This window comes from Pseudophryne corroboree, chromosome 2 (assembly GCF_028390025.1).
Source record: "Pseudophryne corroboree isolate aPseCor3 chromosome 2, aPseCor3.hap2, whole genome shotgun sequence".
Taxonomy (NCBI): domain Eukaryota; kingdom Metazoa; phylum Chordata; class Amphibia; order Anura; family Myobatrachidae; genus Pseudophryne; species Pseudophryne corroboree.
The window spans coordinates 267,116,642-267,135,651 of record NC_086445.1 but is presented as its reverse complement, the minus strand read 5'-3'; the positions used below and the strand labels follow the sequence as shown (position 1 = coordinate 267,135,651).

The 19,010-nt window shown below is 42.3% G+C and overlaps 1 protein-coding gene across 1 annotated transcript in view; it reads left to right on the top strand.

Annotated features, from left to right (window-relative positions):
• RB1 (RB transcriptional corepressor 1) overlaps positions 1–19,010 on the top strand; it is a 593,146-nt gene that overhangs the window by 197,279 nt on the left and 376,857 nt on the right. Inside the window, exon 8 of the mRNA XM_063952790.1 lies at positions 275–417. Coding sequence (XP_063808860.1) covers positions 275–417 — 143 coding nt within the window. The remainder of the gene's footprint in view (positions 1–274; positions 418–19,010) is intronic.

The following is a 19,010-nucleotide window of genomic DNA, read 5'->3' as shown; positions in this document are numbered from 1 at the left end:
GAATTTAGCTGTGCAAATTCAGGCTGTGCACTGTGATGGTACTGGGCAGTAACAGTCAGCCTGCAAGTGTCAGTGTCAATGTTTATTCACTATCAGTTTTATTTTTATAAGCACTCATATTATTACAGTAAGCTCTTAGCATTTCTTTTACTTTCATATTTATGAGGAAGTAACGACTTTGACTAGACTGATATAAAGTGCGTGTATTTCTGAATAAAACATTTTACATTATTTATGTGTGGTTAATATGTGTACTAATTCTGCTTGAACACAGAGAGCACAGTGAATGGATTATCTATCAATGGAGCAACACGTGCGTCCCGCCGTGGTCAGAACAGGAATACACGCTCGTCGCAGCTGTCTGACACCAGAGTCATAGAGGCTCTTTGTAGTGAGAACGAATGTCCTGTTGATGAGGTAATAAGTTCCCTGTTTTCAGCTTACTTTTGGCTGAGGACGTATAAACAGTTCTCTCCACAGATATAAATGGATAGATGCAGGTATTTGCTCTGTAAAGAATTGTAGCATTACACTTGTGGAACATTGACTATTGCTGAGCTGTCTGTTTTGTCATCTTGGAAATTACACATTTCCTTGAGCAGGAGAATAAGTGATTGCTACTGACTTAAATCTAAGACCCTTTTAAGAAATGTATTAACCAATTTAGGTTGGTTATTCTGTGCAAGAACTACATTAACCATTATGATCAAAGCTTTCTAGTTTTATCCTACTGTGGTTTATACAAGTGGAATAGTGTTTAGTTAGATGTTGTAAATCATGGACAATAAATTTCCCAGACATTATTTCCTGCCTTTTGTTCTACATTCTGAAAGTTACCTCCTGTTTTATGTTTAACGGATAACTTGTAAACCTTAATTATTAGTAGTTTATTTTTTTAAACCTTTTTTTTTTCCTTTAGTTATCCCTAGTTTATATGGATACATAGAATAACACCGCAGCATCCTCTTTGTGCTCTTCTTTCAGTTTACAAAAGTAAAGGTCTTTACAAAGTAAAGATCAGTACAAATATGTACAATGAATAGAGGATACTATACTGTGTTCTTGATCAGTCTTGCTCCCAGAATGCTAGACAACCATAGCTGCGTGACAAATTTGCTCAGGTGCAATGTGTTTACATACATACATACATACATGCATACATACATACATACATTATTTTTGTTCTTTACACGTCTTCCTTTTTCTCCTGCGAGTATGACTATCCAGAAGCCTAACTGCAGCGAATCATTACAATATAAAGTATTATTCTTTCTCTGGCAGCAAGGTTGGAGAACACTGAACCATGGGGTTGCCACTGGGTGAGCAGGAGCTGGCACTTAACTACTGTAACGTTTGATATCTAGCTACTTCCCCTGGAAGCACCCTATCTGGGCTTGGCAGGGGTGAGAATCGTAAGTGTTGTGGAGTTGGGGGGGGTTGGAGCTACTCAAGGCTTCATGCTCCGTGTGTCCCTAGAGGCTGGGCAGCTAGTGCAGTGCGGTTAACGGACTTCTGCTGTATGGGCATGCTGATGATGATATCGTCGCCTCTCCTTTGTGACACACTGGTGGTATTCTCTCCGGGACAGCCAAGTACACCATTTACTTATTTATTTATTGTCCTGCTGCAGTGCCTTAGTGAACCTGTACAACATATTTCTTTCACTTTAGTTTCCTCTTTTATAGCCAGGGCTGTTTATTTCCAATATCGTTCGACAGGTTGGTAGGTGGGTCAGCAGGTATCTAGCGGTGGCGGGCAGCATGACATATGCAGACACTGGCGGGGTAACAGCACAGCAACCAGCAGGGGGCCAGTGACTGGCGGGTGCCCTGTGCATTTGCAAAGCTCGCCCCCTGCTTGAAATGGCCCTGTTTAAAACACTACCCTTGCAGCATTAGAGAGGTACATAGCCTAAGGCTGGGAGAGCTACCATGGTGTTATATTTCACCTGTGAGCACTGCCACATTAATTTGCCCTGTGCACTGATAGGGTATAGTGATGTTTGTCATGTAGTCGGCGTGGGCTCAGGCACTGGGCCAGTCATTTTCTGTTTTGGTACAGGCTATTGGGTGACCGGGGAAAGTGACTTCAGACGATGACCAGCTTCGGGCTTCAGCCGTCTTAGTTTCCTCAGCACAAGAGTTGGCTTCGCTTCCTTCTGCAGGGGTGGTTGCTCAATCAGTGCCTGCTCCTCCTCCCTGGCTCCGTACCATGGAACATACTGCAGCGGGGGTAAGTTTCCGATTATGTTGACCTTCTTTTTTTCTTTTTTTTCTTTTGAAGATCAAAGATTGCCCGGGTTATATAAACATCTTCCTTTTTCAAGTGGTCAGGTAGCGGTTTTCGAATTCCGGTGAGTTGGAGGCCGAAGATCCGGGGAAGTGTTGCTTCCTGAAGGTGAAGACTTGGATTCTTTCTTGGGGCACAGCGTGGATGCTCTCATTGCTGTGGTGCGCCACTTTCTGGACTGATTAGTAATGGATTCCCAAGCGGTGGCTTTGGATCTGTTCAGGCATTGGCGCAAGTAGATAATTACTTTCCCTTCTTCGTCAGATCTCTTTGATCTCATCTTGGAAGCCTGTAAAGTGCCAGATAAGTTTTCCGTTCCTCACAATTTTGCGTCCCTTTCTCTTCTTCGGGCGGATCATGTGACCAGGTGGGAGCTGACTCGCTAGGTTGACGCTGCGGTGGTGTGTTTGGCTAAGCACATGGCTCTTCCTGTTCGGGGCTCAGTGTCCTTTACAGATCCGCTGGAATAGAAATTGGAAACCTGTCTAAAGTCCATTTTTGTGGGCTCTTGGGTCATTATATGACCTGCACTAGCCTTGGCCTGGGTGGCTTGAGCTATGGAGATTTGGGTCAGTAAACTCAGTGACTTCAGAGTGACTTGTCCAAGGACCCCCTACTAGATTTGGCCGAACAACTTTATGATGTGGCTAACTATGTGTGCGCAGTCATTCCAGACTGTGCTCAGGTCTCCTTCAGGGTTTTAGGTTATCTTATTTCTAGGAGCCCTTTTGCTCCGCGTTTGGAATGTGGCTTCCAAACCAAACATTCCTTGTACTCTATTCCGTTTGGTGGGAATGTTCTTTTTGGGCCTGGAACTGGATACTATCCTTAATTTCATAAAGCGCATAAAATGGGAAGGTAATTAATCACTTTCCCATTAGAAGATATGGCTTATTGTTTTGCGTACCCCCACTCACGCTGTAAAGGGGTATCTGAAGCACATCAAGGTATCTTTATTCTTCTACATGCACAATCTGAATATCCACAGTCTCAATACATAAAGAGTAGGAAAGCCTGGGTATAGTACCCCAACTCACACAGCTGTGTAGGTGTGGACTCCTATCAAGGTTTCTTTACTCTGCTGTTTGGAGATGTGGTCTCTGGGATAAATTTCTAGTCCAGGATAACCTCATATGGATTGGTGCATAGGGAAAAAAAAAAAAAACCAATGTGTAATATCCCCTTTACTATATGGGAATTAATGTTTTGTAAAGGTTATTTCTATGTCAAAACCGCACCAAAGTCGATTTCAGTATATGTTGAATGGTTAATAGTGCATCATCACATAGAGACCCTCCACCGATCAATGGCATATATGCACGTACCCCAACTCACACAGTAGTAAATGGGGTGACTCCCGTAAAGGTATCTCTAAAGTGGTTTATAGGCTTACCCCAACACTCACGTAGATCAGCAACATGAATCCCATCAAGGTATCTTTACTGCTCCCCTCCGAAAACCAATTTCTTTAGTCACCAGCCAAAACCATAAAAAAACTTGTGGTCTCCAGAAAATTATAACCATTTATTGGTTCCTCAAGAAGGCATAAAAGACAATTTCAATCATATACAAAAATATGATGAAAAAAAATCCATAAAAAATCAAATTGTAAAAATTATTAAAAATTTTTTATAAAAAATACATGAACAAGTCCATAAAATATCACTGGTATAGAGATGGCTACTCACACAGCAGTCTTCCGATGCGTTTCGGTCCTTAGACCTTTGTCAAGACATGACCTGCTGTGTGGGGAGCCAGATATTTATAGTACTAGTAGCCAATCCTATCCCAACAGGAAATCGGTGTATGGGAAGTGATGTCATCTCCTATTCCCATATTAATGCAAAAACATAAAATAACCTTAGTTGCATATTTCATTAATACACCTTAATCTATTCCTATTTACAGGTTTATTTATATATCTTATCCATTCTAAAAGAAAAAACCTTTTGGTGACATTATATATGAATCTCCTCTCGCAGGGGATTCTGGATGTTGTAGTTTCTGTCACGCCGGTCTAGCAATGTAAATACCAGCATGCGGATGTATATTAATCTTAACATAATTTGGAAATGATGTCCACATAGAGAAATAGAATAAAATAAAACAAAACAAAATAGGATGATATCCACGGTCTCCAATATTATGCAGCGACCGGAAATGTTGTCCCATTCAGATCAGCGCAAAGGACGTTGGGACATGTAGTCCTCCCAAGACGCCGTTGCCGGTCCGATGTTTACCGTCCAAACATATGTCCATCCACAATCGGCTACCCCCTCCCATATCCCACCCGAGCCCACGGCTGACACGATGCCAAACCCACGGTTAGCACATTCAGTCCTTCAAAATCCGACCGCAAGCCGCGACCGGAAGTGCTCCCATTACGATACAGGTGTAGCGCATCATGGGATATGTAGTTTCATAGAGGTAGTTTGCGCATGCGTCATATGCAACACTTTCTTCTGTAAGTCTTCCTGGTGGATCATGGGAAGTGTAGTCAGTAGTTTGTAATGGACACTTGCGCTTTGGCCACCGTCAGTTCAGATCGGAACTTTGTAGTTTTCAGCAAAGTGTAGTGAATCGTACAGTTCTCCAATCCTGCCAGTTCTGACATTGGCTCTTCGGGGGCAAATGATCATGTATTTATGTACATTCTGGGCATCTCAGGAGAACTTTACAGTATTTTGTATGAAGATCCCATGCAGAAAGTAAAAATAAAGAAGGTTATCAATGTTGTGCATTTAAATTGATATATCATATTCACAAAAACTACTTCAACTCAGAATCTGAATTGAGACCATTTGGGGACAGAGTCTTGCATTGATATATTAATTTCATCTCTGCCTTTGCTAATGCTGTGGCTAAGTCCCTATTTCTGAGATTTTGTTTCACCTGCTTAAGACCATAAAAGCCAGTTATCCCTGATGGGGAACAATTATGGTGTTCTTTGAAATGTGCGGATAGTGTATGTGTACTTAATCCCTTCTTCACATTTCTAATGTGTTCCCCTATACGGATCTTTAAGGGGTGTGAGGTGCGACCGATGTAAAACAGACCGCAACTACAGCCAATGGCATACACCACATTCTTGGTATCACACGTGATGAAATCTAAAATTTTGATGGCCTGGCTGTTAATGCATACCTCATCTATTTTATTATTCCCCTTTGTATTCCTACATCCCACAAATTTGCACACCTAAAAAATCCTTTAGACCGAACTTGAGGATGTTTTGGGGCTATTGTAAGGGCACTTGATACCAATTTAGATTTTATGTTAGGTGCTTTCCGGTATATATGGACTGGTTTGTCTGGAATTAAAGAGCCTATCAGTGGATCTTTTTTCAAAAGGTTCCAGTGTTTCTTAAATATACTTTCTATCTGTTTGTGATGTGCCCCATATTCTGTGATGAAGGCCCATTCAAATTTACTATCTTCTGTGGGTTCTTTGTTCTTTTTCTTCAGCAGTTCTTGACGTGATACCTGATCCGTACTGGTTTTGGCTCTTTCTATATTTTGTTTAGTGTATCCACTCGCTGTGAATCTTTCAACTAACCCTTCCGCTTGAATCTGAAAGGTGGCATCATCTGTACAATTTCTCTTCAATCGTTTTAGCTGGCCTCTTGGAATTGATTGTAACCAATTCTGATGGTGGCAGCTATCGGCTGGGATATAACATTGGGAATCTGTGGGTTTCGTGTATGTTGTGGTGTTCATTTTACCGGCTTCTATATAAACCTCAATATCGAGGAAATGTATTAGTTCCTTACTGTTCTCAAAACTCAATTTGATATTTTTGCTGTTATTATTGAGTTTTAGACAAAAATCATTAAGGGTCTCGCTATCTCCTCTCCAGATGAAGAATATATCGTCTATGTAACGTACATAGGTCACCAGGTTCGCGCCATAGGGATTATTGGACCAAATATTGTCCAATTCCCATGCTCTCATGAAAAGGTTAGCGTAACTTGGCGCGAACCTGGTGTCCATTGCTGTACCGATTTTCTGCACATAGAACTTGTCCCTAAACAGAAAAAAGTTATTGTTCAATATGAACCTAATTCCTTCCAAAATTAGTTGCTGCAGATTTTTATCCAAGTCTGAAAGCTCAAAAAAATGCTGTACCGCTTCTACACCATCCATATGATCAATGATGGTGTAGAGCGAACAAACATCTGCAGTCACTAGAGTATAACTGGCATCCCAATCCAATTGGTCTAGCGAGATTAGAAAATCTCTGGTATCCTTTAAATGGGACTTATTAAGTAATACCAACGGTTGTAGGTAATAATCTATAAACCTGGACAAATTGGCCGTTATAGAATTAATTCCCGAGATTATCGGCCTCCCTGGGGGGTTGATAACATCTTTATGGACTTTTGGAAGCACATATATGACTGGTGTTGTGGGAGTCTCGTTAACCATAAATTTAGCCTCCTTCGAATTAATGGTTCCATTCTTCTCATAATAGTCAATTAATGCTTTAAGCTTTACAATGGTTGTTTCTGTGGGATCATTTCTGAGTCTCTTATATGTAGTTACATCTTCTAATTGCCTCATGATTTCCATTTCGTATTTAGTAACATCCATTAGAACTACTCCTCCCCCTTTATCCGCTGGCTTCACAACGAGGGATTCATCCTTTTTGAGATCTTGTAGGGCCTTGCGTTCTTTATACGTTAGATTAGGTCTCCTATTCCCTTTGATTCCCATATGTTCTATACCTTCTATCACTAATGCCCCAAAGGTCTCGATAAACGGACCTTGCACATGTTTGGGGAAAGACTGATTTCGGTCTGAATGGCGTGGTTTGAACCCCAAGTTCACCATGGTTGTTTTCTGGATTCGCAAAGAATTTTTTGAGGGTTAATTTCCGCAAAAACCTCTGCACATCCAGATATATATCAAATGTATTGGGGATATGGCTGGGTGCAAACTTCAGTCCTTTTTCAAGTACTGAACTTTCGCTCTCTGTGAGAATGTGAGAGCTCAGATTGAAGATTTTTACTTTGGGGATGACTCTGGGAGGTTCGTCATGACTGGGGGCGTCCTTTTTCTTTCTCTTTCTCCTCTTTTTTTCCCCCTGTCGTACATAAGGCTTTTTTATACCTCCTCTTTTTCCCCTGTATTTCCTCCAGGTTATCTGCACCTGACTGGTGGTTTGTCCTTCCCTAAAAAACGTGTGGAACGTCTTAAATGGTTAAGAGGGGAAAATTGATTCGAGGAGGCCAAAGGGTCTCTCTCAAACTGGAGTGTCCTCCCACTATGTCTTTGGGGTGGCGCACCTCTCCATTCTGGTGTATTTTCACTATATGAACCACTAGGATAAGCATCTCTCGTTGGTTCACGTCGTTGGAATCTAACTCTAGATCTTGATCTCTCTCTTTGTGTTCTATAGTGAGGTGGGTTTCTCTCCCTTGGTGCTATACGTCCCCTAGTAGGTGTCGGTTGTTTAAATCTCTTAGTTATTTTATTTGATCTTTTTGTTGGTGTGGGAGCTCGCGTTTCATCCTCTATTGTCCCCTCCTGATTGTTCCGCTTCTGTTGTTCCCTAATATCATTCTTATCCCTTTGATATTTCTTAACTTTCTTTTCTATGAGGAATTTTTGTGTTTTCTTTAAATTCAACTCAATTGTGTTTTCCAACGCTTTGAATTCATTAGAGTTAGTGTAGGGATCTACCAAAGATTTATTCATAGCTATTTCCCCATCGAGCTTCTCTAGTTCTTTTTTCCTTTCCTTAATGATGAGTTTCATCAAGGAAAGGGAGCATGTTCTCACAATGTCATCCCATTCCTTTTTGAAATCCTCATTTGCTGTAGTAAATGTAGAGGTCTTATTAATTTTAAGGCCTCTGGGGATCAAATTTTCTGCTAGGTATTTTTCTAGGGTCATGACCTCCCACCAGATTTTACACTCTTTGGTTAGGATAGATCAGAGAAATATTATATTAGAACAGGCATTTGGGATCCAAACAGGAGGAAATGATCTTCATGATGACAACGTAGAAGGGATGATGAATAAATTATCATCTATTCTAACCAAAGAGTGTAAAATCTGGTGGGAGGTCATGACCCTAGAAAAATACCTAGCAGAAAATTGTTGAGAAATCGATTTTTTTTTTTGGCCACAGGCTACCCCACAACAAAAGAAAGCACCGTATCATCAAGTACAGTCCTTTCGGCCCCAGAAAAGCAAGAGGGCTAGAGGCTCATCCTTTCTGCCGAGAGGCAAAGGTAGAGGAAAAAGCTGCAACACACAGCTAGTTCCCAAGAGCAGAAATCCTCCCTGCGTCCGGTAGGTCCACAGCATGGTGCGGGGGCTGCTCAGGCGGACCCGGGTACGGTGGGGGCCCGTCTCAGAAATTTCAGCGGACAGTGGGCTCTCTCACATGGATCCCTGGGTCCTTCAAGTAGTATCTCAGGGGTACAGGCTGGAGTTCGAGACGTTCTTCCCCCCGCCGTTTCCTAAAATCTGCCTTACCGGCACCTCCCTCTGCCAGGGAGACGGTGTTGGTGGATATTCAACACTATAATCACAACAAGTGATTGTCAAGGTGCCCCTCCTTCAGCAAGGAAGGGGTTACTATTCCACAGTGGTGGTGGTACCGAAACGTTTCGGTGAGACCCATCTTGAAATTAAAATACTTGAACTTTTATATCAGAAGTTTCAAGTTCAAGATGGAATCGCTCAGGGCGGATATTACGAGCCTGGACGAGGGGGATTACAGGGTCTCCCTGGACATCAAGGATGCATACCTGCATGTCCCCATTTACCCTCCTCACCAGGAGTACCTCAGATATGTGGTACAGGACTGTCACTATCAGTTCCAGACGCGGCCGGTGGAGTTGTCCACGGCACCGAAGGTCTTTACCTAGGTAATGGCAGAAGTGATGATACTCTTTCGCAAGAAGAAAGTTTTTATTATCCCGTACTTGGACGATCTCCTGTTAAAGGCGAGGTCCAAAGAACAGTTGGTAGTGGGGGTAGCACTCTCTCGGGAAGTGCTACAACAGCACGACTGGATTCTCAATATTCCAAAGTCACAGCTGGTTCCGACGATACGTCTTCTGTTCCTGGAAATGTTTCTGAACGCAGACCAGAAAAGAGTGTTTCTTCCAGTGGAACAAGCCGAGGAGTTGTCATCTCTAGTCAGAGACATCCTATAACCAGGACAGGTGTCGGTACATCAATGCACACGAGTCCTGGGAAAAATGGTAGCTTCGTACGAAGCATAATTCCATTCGGAAGACTCCACGCAAGGACGTTCCAGTGGGACCTGTGGGACTAATGGCCCGGGTCCCATCTACAGATACAACAGCGGATAACCCTGTCAGCAAGAAACAGGGTGTCGCTGCTGTGGTGGCTGCAGAGGGCTCATCTACTAGAGGGCCGCAGATTCGGAATACAGGACTGGGTCCTGGTGACCACGGATGCCAGCCTTCGGGGCTGGGGTGCAGTCACACAGGGAAGAAATTTCCAAGGAGATTTCGCTTCACATAAATATTCTGCAGCGAAGGGCCATTTACAATGCCCTAAGCCAAGCAAGGCCCCTGCTTCAGAACCAGCCGGTACTGATCCAATCAGACGACATCACGGCGGTCGCCCATGTAAACAGACAGGGCGGCACAAGAAGCAGGATGGCGATGGCAGAAGCCACAAGGATTCTCCGATGGGCGACCTACACCCAGGAGAATGGGGACTTCATTCAGAAGTTTTCCAAATGCGGGTAAACCGTTGGGAATGACCACGGGTGGACATGATGGCGTCCCGCCTCAACAAGAAGTTGAAAAGATATTGCGCCAGGTCAAGGGACCCTCAGGCGATCGCTGGGGACGCTCTAGTGACACCGTGGGTGTACCAGTCGGTTTTTGTGTCTCCTCCTCTATCTCTCATACCCAAGGTACTGAGAATAATAAGAAGGCGAGGAGTGAAAACCATACTCGGGGTTCCGGATTGGCCATGAAGAGCTTGGTACCCGGAACTTCAAGAGATGCTGGCAGAGGACCCTTGGCCTCTGCCGCTTAGACAAGACCTGCTACAGCAGGGACCCTGTCTGTTCCAAGACTTACCGCGGCTGCGTTTGACGGCATGGCGGTAGAACACCGGATCCTAAAGGAAAAGGGTATTCCGAAGGAAGTCGTCCCTACTCTGATCATAGCCAGGAAGGATGTCACCGCAAGACACTATTGCCGCGTTTGTCGAAAATTTATTGCTTGGTGGGAGGCCATGAAGGCCCCGACGGAGGAATTTCAACTATGTCGATTCCTGCACTTCCTGCAAACAGGGGTGACGTTTGGGCCTCAAATTGGTGTCCATCAAGGTCCAGATTTCGGCTCTGTCGATTTTCTTCCAGAAAGAACTGGCTTCACTGCCTAAAGTTCAGACTTTGGTTAAAGGAGTACTACATATTCAGCCTCCTTTTGTGCCTCCTGTGGCACTTTTTGGATCTCAACGTGGTGTTGGATTTCCTAAAGTCGCATTGGTTGAGCCACTTAAAACCATGGAGCTAAAGTATCTTGCGTGGAAAGTGGTCATGCTGTTGGCCTTGGCCAGGCGTGTGTCAGAATTGGCGGCTTTGTCATGTAAAAGCCTTATCTGGTTTTCTATATGGATAGGGCAGAGTTGAGGACTCGTCCTCAGTTTCTCCCAAAGGTGGTCTCAGGTTTTCACTTGAACCAACCTATTGTGGTGCCTGCGGCTACTAGGGACTTGGAGGATTCCAAGTTGCTGGACGTAGTCAGGGCCCTGAAAATTTTATTTTTCCAGGACGGCTGGAGTCAGGAAAACGGACTCGCTGTTTATCCTGATGGCACCTAACAAGCTGGGTGCTCCTGCTTCTAAGCAGTCTATTGCGCGCTGGATTTGTAGCACTATTCAGCTGGCGCATTCTGCGGTAGGATGACCGCAGCCTAAATCAATAAAAGCCCATTCCACAAGGAAGGTGGGCTCATCTTGGGCGGCTGCCCGAGGGGTCTCGGCTTCACAACTTTGCCGAGCAGCTACTTGGTCAGGGGCAAACACGTTTGCAAAATTCTATGAATTTGATACCCTGGCTGAGGAGGACCTGGAGTTCTCTCATTCGGTGCTGCAGAGTCATCCGCACTCTCCCGCCCGTTTGGGAGCTTTGGTATAATCCCCATGGTCCTTACGGAGTTCCCAGCATCCACTAGGACGTCAGAGAAATTAAGAATTTACTTACCGATAATTCTATTTCTCGTAGTCCGTAGTGGATGCTGGGCGCCCATCCCAAGTGCGGATTGTCTGCAATACTTGTACATAGTTATTGTAAACTAATCGGGTTCTTGTTGTGAGCCATCTATTCAGAGGCTCCTCTGTTATCATGCTGTTAACTGGGTTTCATATCACAAGTTGTACGGTGTGATTGGTGTGGCTGGTATGAGTCTTACCCGGGATTCAAAATCCTTCCTTATTGTGTACGCTCGTCCGGGCACAGTATCCTAACTGAGGCTTGGAGGAGGGTCCATAGGGGGAGGAGCCAGTGCACACCAGGTAGTCCTAAAGCTTTCTTTTTGTGCCCAGTCTCCTGCGGAGCTGCTATTCCCCATGGTCCTTACGGAGTTCCCAGCATCCACTACGGACTACGAGAAATAGAATTATCGGTAAGTAAATTCTTATTTTATGTTTTTGCATGAATATGGGAATAGGAGATGACATCACTTCCCATACACCGATTTCCTGTTGGGATAGGATTGGCTACTAGTACTATAAATATCTGGCTCCCCACACAGCAGGTCGAAACGCATCGGCAGACTGCTGTGTGAGTAGCCATCTCTATACCAGTGATATTTTATGGACTTGTTCGTGTATTTTTTTATAATTTTTTTTATAATTTTTACAATTTGATTTTTTATGGATTTTGTTTCATCATATTTTTGTAAATGATTTGAAATTGTCTTTTATGCCTTCTTGAGGAACCAATAAATTGTTATAATTTTCTGGAGACCACAAGTTTTTTTATGGTTTTGGCTGGTGACTAAAGAAATTGGTTTTCGGAGGGGAGCAGTAAAGATACCTTGATGGGATTCATGTTGCTGATCTACGTGTGAGTTGGGGTACGCCTATAAACCACTTTAGAGATACCTTTACGGGAGTCACCCCATTTACTACTGTGTGAGTTGGGGTACGTGCATACATGCCAGTGATCGGTGGAGGGTCTCTATGTGATGATGCACTATTAACCATTCAACATATACTGAAATCGACTTTGGTGCGGTTTTCACATAGAAATAACCTTTACAAAACATTAATTCCCATATAGTAAAGGGGATATTACACATTGGTTTTTTTTTTTTTCCCCTATGCACCAATCCATATGAGGTTATCCTGGACTAGAAATTTATCCCAGAGACCACATCTCCAAACAGCAGAGTAAAGAAACCTTGATAGGAGTCCACACCTACACAGCTGTGTGAGTTGGGGTACGATACCCAGGCTTTCCTCCTCTTTATGTATTGAGACTGTGGATATTCAGATTGTGCATGTAGAAGAATAAAGATACCTTGATGTGCTTCAGATACCCCTTTACAGCGTGAGTGGGGGTACGCAAAACAATAAGCCATATCTTCTAATGGGAAAGTGATTAATTACCTTCCCATTTTATGCGCTTTATGAAATTAATGATCCTATTTTTTCCTTTCTATTGTATATTGTGGATTCGGGGTGTTATCCAATTGGATCATTTTTTTCTAAAAGCAGCATTTGTGCGCCGATTTGTGTGGTCTGCAAGAAACACATTTTTCACATGGATACTACCCTTGCCCAGGCTACTAGGGGTAAAAGTATTTTATTTTTATTTTACCAGTTGCTTCTCCGAAACAGCTGAAGCTGTGTTTCTGGGCTTTTCGCTCCTTCATTCGAGGTGCAGCATCCACTGGTGGTGAGTCTTCCAGAGGATGCTTTTTCCCCAGGAAGGGTGCAGCAATAGTTTTTCTGGTGCCAGTCGGTGCTCGGAATCTAAAGTTCCGGAACAGCCCAGAGTCTCACCGGGTCTTCACCCCATCCAACCGGAGGGTGGTTCCTCCAGTTCAGTGTCCGTTGGTGGGAGTTGTCTTTAGTTGCCTGGGTGCAGGGCTACAATACCAGAGGTTACATCATTGGCCTCAGGGGTCCACCACCATGACTGGGTTTTGCTTCTGCTCTTCCCCAGGATGCGGAGAAAATGGAGTCATTGTACAAGGCTATCACTTCTCTTGGACAGGTTTGTTACTCCAGTTCCACCACTGGAGTGTTAACTGTAGTTTTTACTGTAGCTTCCTTATTCTGGGGATGACTGGCTCATTCCGGGCAATCTTTAATCATTTTGACTTGAACACTGGGTTGTGGGTGGATCATTTTCGAATGGAAGCTCTCCGTTTAGTGGTTCACGGCATGGAGGCCACCAAACTTTTGGCACCCTGGGCTTCAGGGATACATATATTCATACTCCATTTTGGACAGGTCCTCATTCTCTCCTCTGTTTTGCGGTCTGATCAAATCACTCTCATCTTCAGGCTCTACCATTCAGTATAGCCACTTCTGTCCGTCGCACATATTCTCTACTTGTTCTTTATCACACACCAAAAATAAGTACAGTATATAGGACTGAGAGCGCAAAAAATAGTAATATCTAAGCATTTCAGTATTCAGTCAGGTTAAGTAAGTATGTATGTGTGTGTATACATATGTGTGTGTGTGTATATATGTGTATATATATATATATATATATATAATGTGTGTGTGTGTGTGTATATATATATATATATATATATATATGTGTGTGTGTATATATGTATATATATATATATATATATATATAAAAATCTTTCTAATAAAGGCACTGTTTTTTATTTTCAATGAAGATAACATTAAATTAATCAGAAATACACTCTATACATTGTTAATGTGGTAAATTACTATACTAGCTGCAAACGTCTGTTTTTTAATGGAATATCTACCTAGGTGTACAGAGGCCCATTTCCAGCAACCATCACTCCAGTGTTCTAATGGTACATTGTGTTTTCTAATCGCAGTAGAAGACTATATGGATGATTAGAAAACCTTTGTACAATTATGTTAGCACAGCTGAAAACTGGTTTGCTCATTAGAAAAGCTATAAAACTGTCCTTCCTTTGAGCTAGTTGAGTATCAGAAGCATCACATTTGTGGGTTCGATTATACTCTCAAAATGGCAAGAAAAAGAACTTTCATGTGAAACTCGACAGTCTATTCTTGTTCTTAGAAATGAAGGCTATTCCATGTGAGAAATTGCCAAGAAACTGAACATTTCCCACAACGGTGTGTACTGTACTACTCCCTTCAGAGAACAGAACAAACAGGCTCTAACCAGAGTAGAAAGAGAAGTGGGAGGCCCCAGTGTACAAATGAGCAATAAGACAAGTACATTAGAGTCTCTAGTTTGAGAAATAGACGCCTTACAGGTTCTCAGCTGGCAGCTTCAGTAAATGGTACTCGCAAAACGCCAGTCAACGTCTACAGTGAAGAGGCAACTCCGGGATGCTGGCCTTCTAAGCGGACTGGCAAAGACAAAGCCATATCTGAGACTGGCCAATAAAAGGAAAATATTAATATGGGCAAAATAACAGACATTGGACAGAGAAAGATTTGAAAAAAATGTTATGGACAGACGAATCGAAGTTTGAGGTGTTTAAATCACACAGAAGAACATTTGTGAGATGCAGAACAAGTGAAAAGATGCTGGAAGAATGCCTGACGCCATCTGTCAAGCATGGTGGAGGTAATGTGATGGTCTGGGGCTGCTTTGGTGCTGGTGAAGTGGGAGATTTGTACAAGGTAAAAGGGATTTTGAATAAGGAAGGCTATCGCTCTATTTTGCAACGCCATACCATACCCTGTCGACAGCACTTGATTGGAGCCAATTTCTTCCTAGAACAGGACAATGACCCGAAGCACACCTCCAAATTATGCAAGAACTATTTAGGGAAGAATCAGGCAGCTGATATTCTGTCTGTAATGGAGTGGCCAGCGCAGTCACCAGATCTCAACCCCATTGAGCTGTTGTAGGAGCAGCTTGACCGTATGGTACACAAGAAGTGCCCAGCAAGCCAATTCAACTTGTGGTAGGTGCTTCAGGAAGCGTGGGGTGAAATTTCTTCCGATTACCTCAACAAATTAACAGCTAGAATGCCAAAGGTCTGCAATGCTGTAATTGCTGCAAAGGGAGCATTCTTTGACGAAAGCAAAGTTTGAAGGACAAAATTATTTCAAATAAAAATCTATTTCTAACCTTGGCAATGTCTTGACTATATGTTCTATTAATTTCGCAACTCATTTGATAAATAAAAGTGAGTTTCCATGGAAAACACGAAATTGTCTGGGTGACCCCGAACTTTTGAACGGTAGTGTACATACATATTACAGTCAATGCTTTACATCCGGAGTACTCGTATCCACAGTGAATGTAACGAATTTCACAAACCCTGTAAGGTGATCATGGTGCTGGACTGTGTGGTGGGTCTGTGTAACTAAGTGAATTCTGTTACTTTTACTACTAATTACAATCACCCTACAGGATATGTGAAATTTGTTACATTTCCCTGTAGATAAGAGTACTCGGATTGTAAAGCATTTTACTTATTTATTTATTATCTATTAACAATTTCTTATACGGTGCAGCTAATTCAGTTACGCTTTACAATTGGACACAATGATAAAATAAAACTGGGTAATAACAAACAGTCATAGAGGTAGAAAGGCCCAGCTCACAAGCTTAAAATCTATAGGGAAATTGGAATTGATACACAAGGATAGGTGCTATCTACTGCATAGTTGTCCTCCAGACTGCAAAAGTTCTTGGTTGACTGCATGATATCACATCACAGCATGTTCATTCCACATCCGATCACCCCCCCCCACCACCACCACCAAAAAAAAAATAATGAAATGTCCACCACCTGTCTTAGATTTTGAAAAAAAAAAATGAATTGAGAGTATGTCAAAACAACTATTACTGAGAAATATCTCGACTGTCTGACAATTAGTTGATTAGATATTGTTTTTTTAATTTATTAAATACTTATCGCGGCTTCTTTATACAGTTTATTTGAAGTATCACGGGTGTTTATTAAGGAATCTCCACAAAATTTGGACCCCTAAGGTAACTTTTCCTCCCGAATCCAAAAATCCAAACCAAATTACTTTATCTGCCTCAATTTGTAAATATGTATTTACAAGTGCACTGTCTGCAACCGCTGGTAAAGGGATGGTCAAAAACCCTTAAAGTATAAACAAAGAAATCTAAAAGAACCAGCGCTGGCTGTTTTGATTCAACAAAATATGGACGATTTGTTATAAAATAATATTTATATTTTATTTACCATTACACATTAAAAGATTCTTAAAATAAAAATATACACCTGAATTAAACGATAGCATAAATGACTAATGTAATAAAAAAAAAAAGTGAATATCTCTCAGCCAGTCCACTCAAATTGCTCTTATATGCAAATAATCACTTGGCTAGGACCTCCACCAATGAAAATGCAGACAGCACAAAGGTAGTATATATTACCAGATGTAAGCAGATGGTTGTCCATTATTAGTCTCTCAGCCTTAGGCTTTACCAATGGTGGGTAGAAAGGGAGTCCAAACAAAGGTGCTTTGCTGTGAGTCCAAAAGATGGAGCAAGTTTCCAATTGACGCCAAGGATATACAGTAAGCTGGAGTCCAGGATATACTTGTGTGGCATAGGCTAAGGTTCTCAGGCTCTGTTTTGCTGGTTTCCAACCATCCAGCTTCCTCAGGAGCATTTATTGAAGTGTGTATTGGGATCTCTTTTTATATACCGTTCTAAATTAATTCATTGATGTCACCTGTGTCCCCTAGGTAATTAGCTTAAACAAACCTTCCATTAAAACAATATTTATATATATTACAATCCTACAAGGTCCCATTGCTTATTTAGTGTGCAGAAGTTTGAAAATGAGTGTGTTAAATACACATTTACCTATGTAAAAAAAAACTTTCACAGTGACAGATTTGTCCTATCACATGACCACATTAGCTCATGTGACCGCTGATGCTTCAGTTCTATTTGTCAGCCTTAGCTCATATGATTATGAGAGGGCTGTGTCCTGAAGACCTAGAGATTGTAGTGTTTGTTTGAGAACAGAGTGGTCAACAGTGTCAAAAGCGGCAGTGAGAAGAATAAAAAGTGAGTAATGGCCTATAGACTTCGCAGTGATTAGATCATTCACTACTTTAGTCAGCGCTGTCAGAGCTGAGAGATGGGGCGGTAGTTTGAGAGAGAGTGTCAGAATTTTGTTTTTTCAGAATGGGCGTAATCACTGTATGCTTGAACAGTGAAGGAAAGATCCCAATAGAGAAAGAGATTACAGATGTTAAGGTTGGGATGAGCACAGGAGACAGAGACTTACTTATTTGTGAGGGTATAGGATCAAGAGAAGAGGTAGTAGAGTAGCAGGATGAGAAGACTGTTGATACTTCATCTTCACTTGTGTGATCAAATGAAGAGACTGTGCCAGAGGGTCCAGGTAGGGATTTGAGTAGGTTACTGGTTGAGGAAGAGCATACCATTTCATCTTGGATCTTATCAATCTTGTCCTTGAAGTCAGAATCTTGTGCCTTGATCTTGGGTTGCGTGAAGGAGTGTTGAGAAGTGATTTAAATGTGTTAAAAAGTCATTTGGGGTTAGAGGCTTGATTTTTGTTTGGCAGTGTCCTGGGCATTATGATAAGAGTGTTAGACAGTATTTTATATGTGAGGAAGTCACTTGGAATACGAGATTTACACCACTGCCGTTCAACTTTACGTGATAGTTTTTGTAAGTGTCTTGTTAATTTTTGAGTGCCACGGTTGACATCTATGCCTACATGGAGTGTGATGGGTAGCTGGAGCCACTTCATCAAGGGCTATCTCTAGAGAGTGTTTCAGGTGTGATACAGCCATCTCAGGAGATATGAATACAGAAATAGGTGTAAGCAGTTGTTGGAGTGAGGTGGAAAGTTCTTGAAGATAAATTGCATTAATATTTCTGCAGATTTGAGAAGGATTGGAAGACATCAGTGACACTGAGTTTGAAGTAATGGAGAAGAGCATGCAGGTGATAAGGTTGTGATCTGAAAGAGGGAAAGGGGTGTTAGTAAATTCAGAAACTGAGCATGGTCTGGTGAATACTAGATCAAGGCGGTGACCCTCCTGATGAGTAGAGGAGTCAGTCCATTGAAAGAGGCCGAGAGAGTAGGTTAGAGAGAGTAGTTTGGAAGCATGAGCAGCAGATTTTGGACTATCAGTAGCAATATTGAAATCTCTCATGATGGTGGAGATGTCAGAGGATAGGAAGTGAGGGAGCCATGCAGAAAAATCTTCTAGAAATTGTTTGGTTAGCCCAGGTGGGCAATAGATAGTTGCAACACACATAGAGAAAGGAGTGTACATTCTGATAGAATGTACTTAAAATGAAGTAAATTTAAGTGATGATAGTAATAATCCAACCCCACCACCTTTACAGTTACCAGGCATGGGGGGGTGTGTGAAGTGGAGACCACCATGTGACAGTGCTTCAGGGGAGGCTGTGTTTCATTCTGTGGGCCATGTTTCTGTAATAGCCAGCAGGTTAAAGTTGTTAGATTTGAAGAGGTCATGAATGGATGTTATTTTTTTTACAAACAGAGCGTGCATTCCATAAGCCACATTTTAGTGATTTGGAAGGTGATGGGAGAC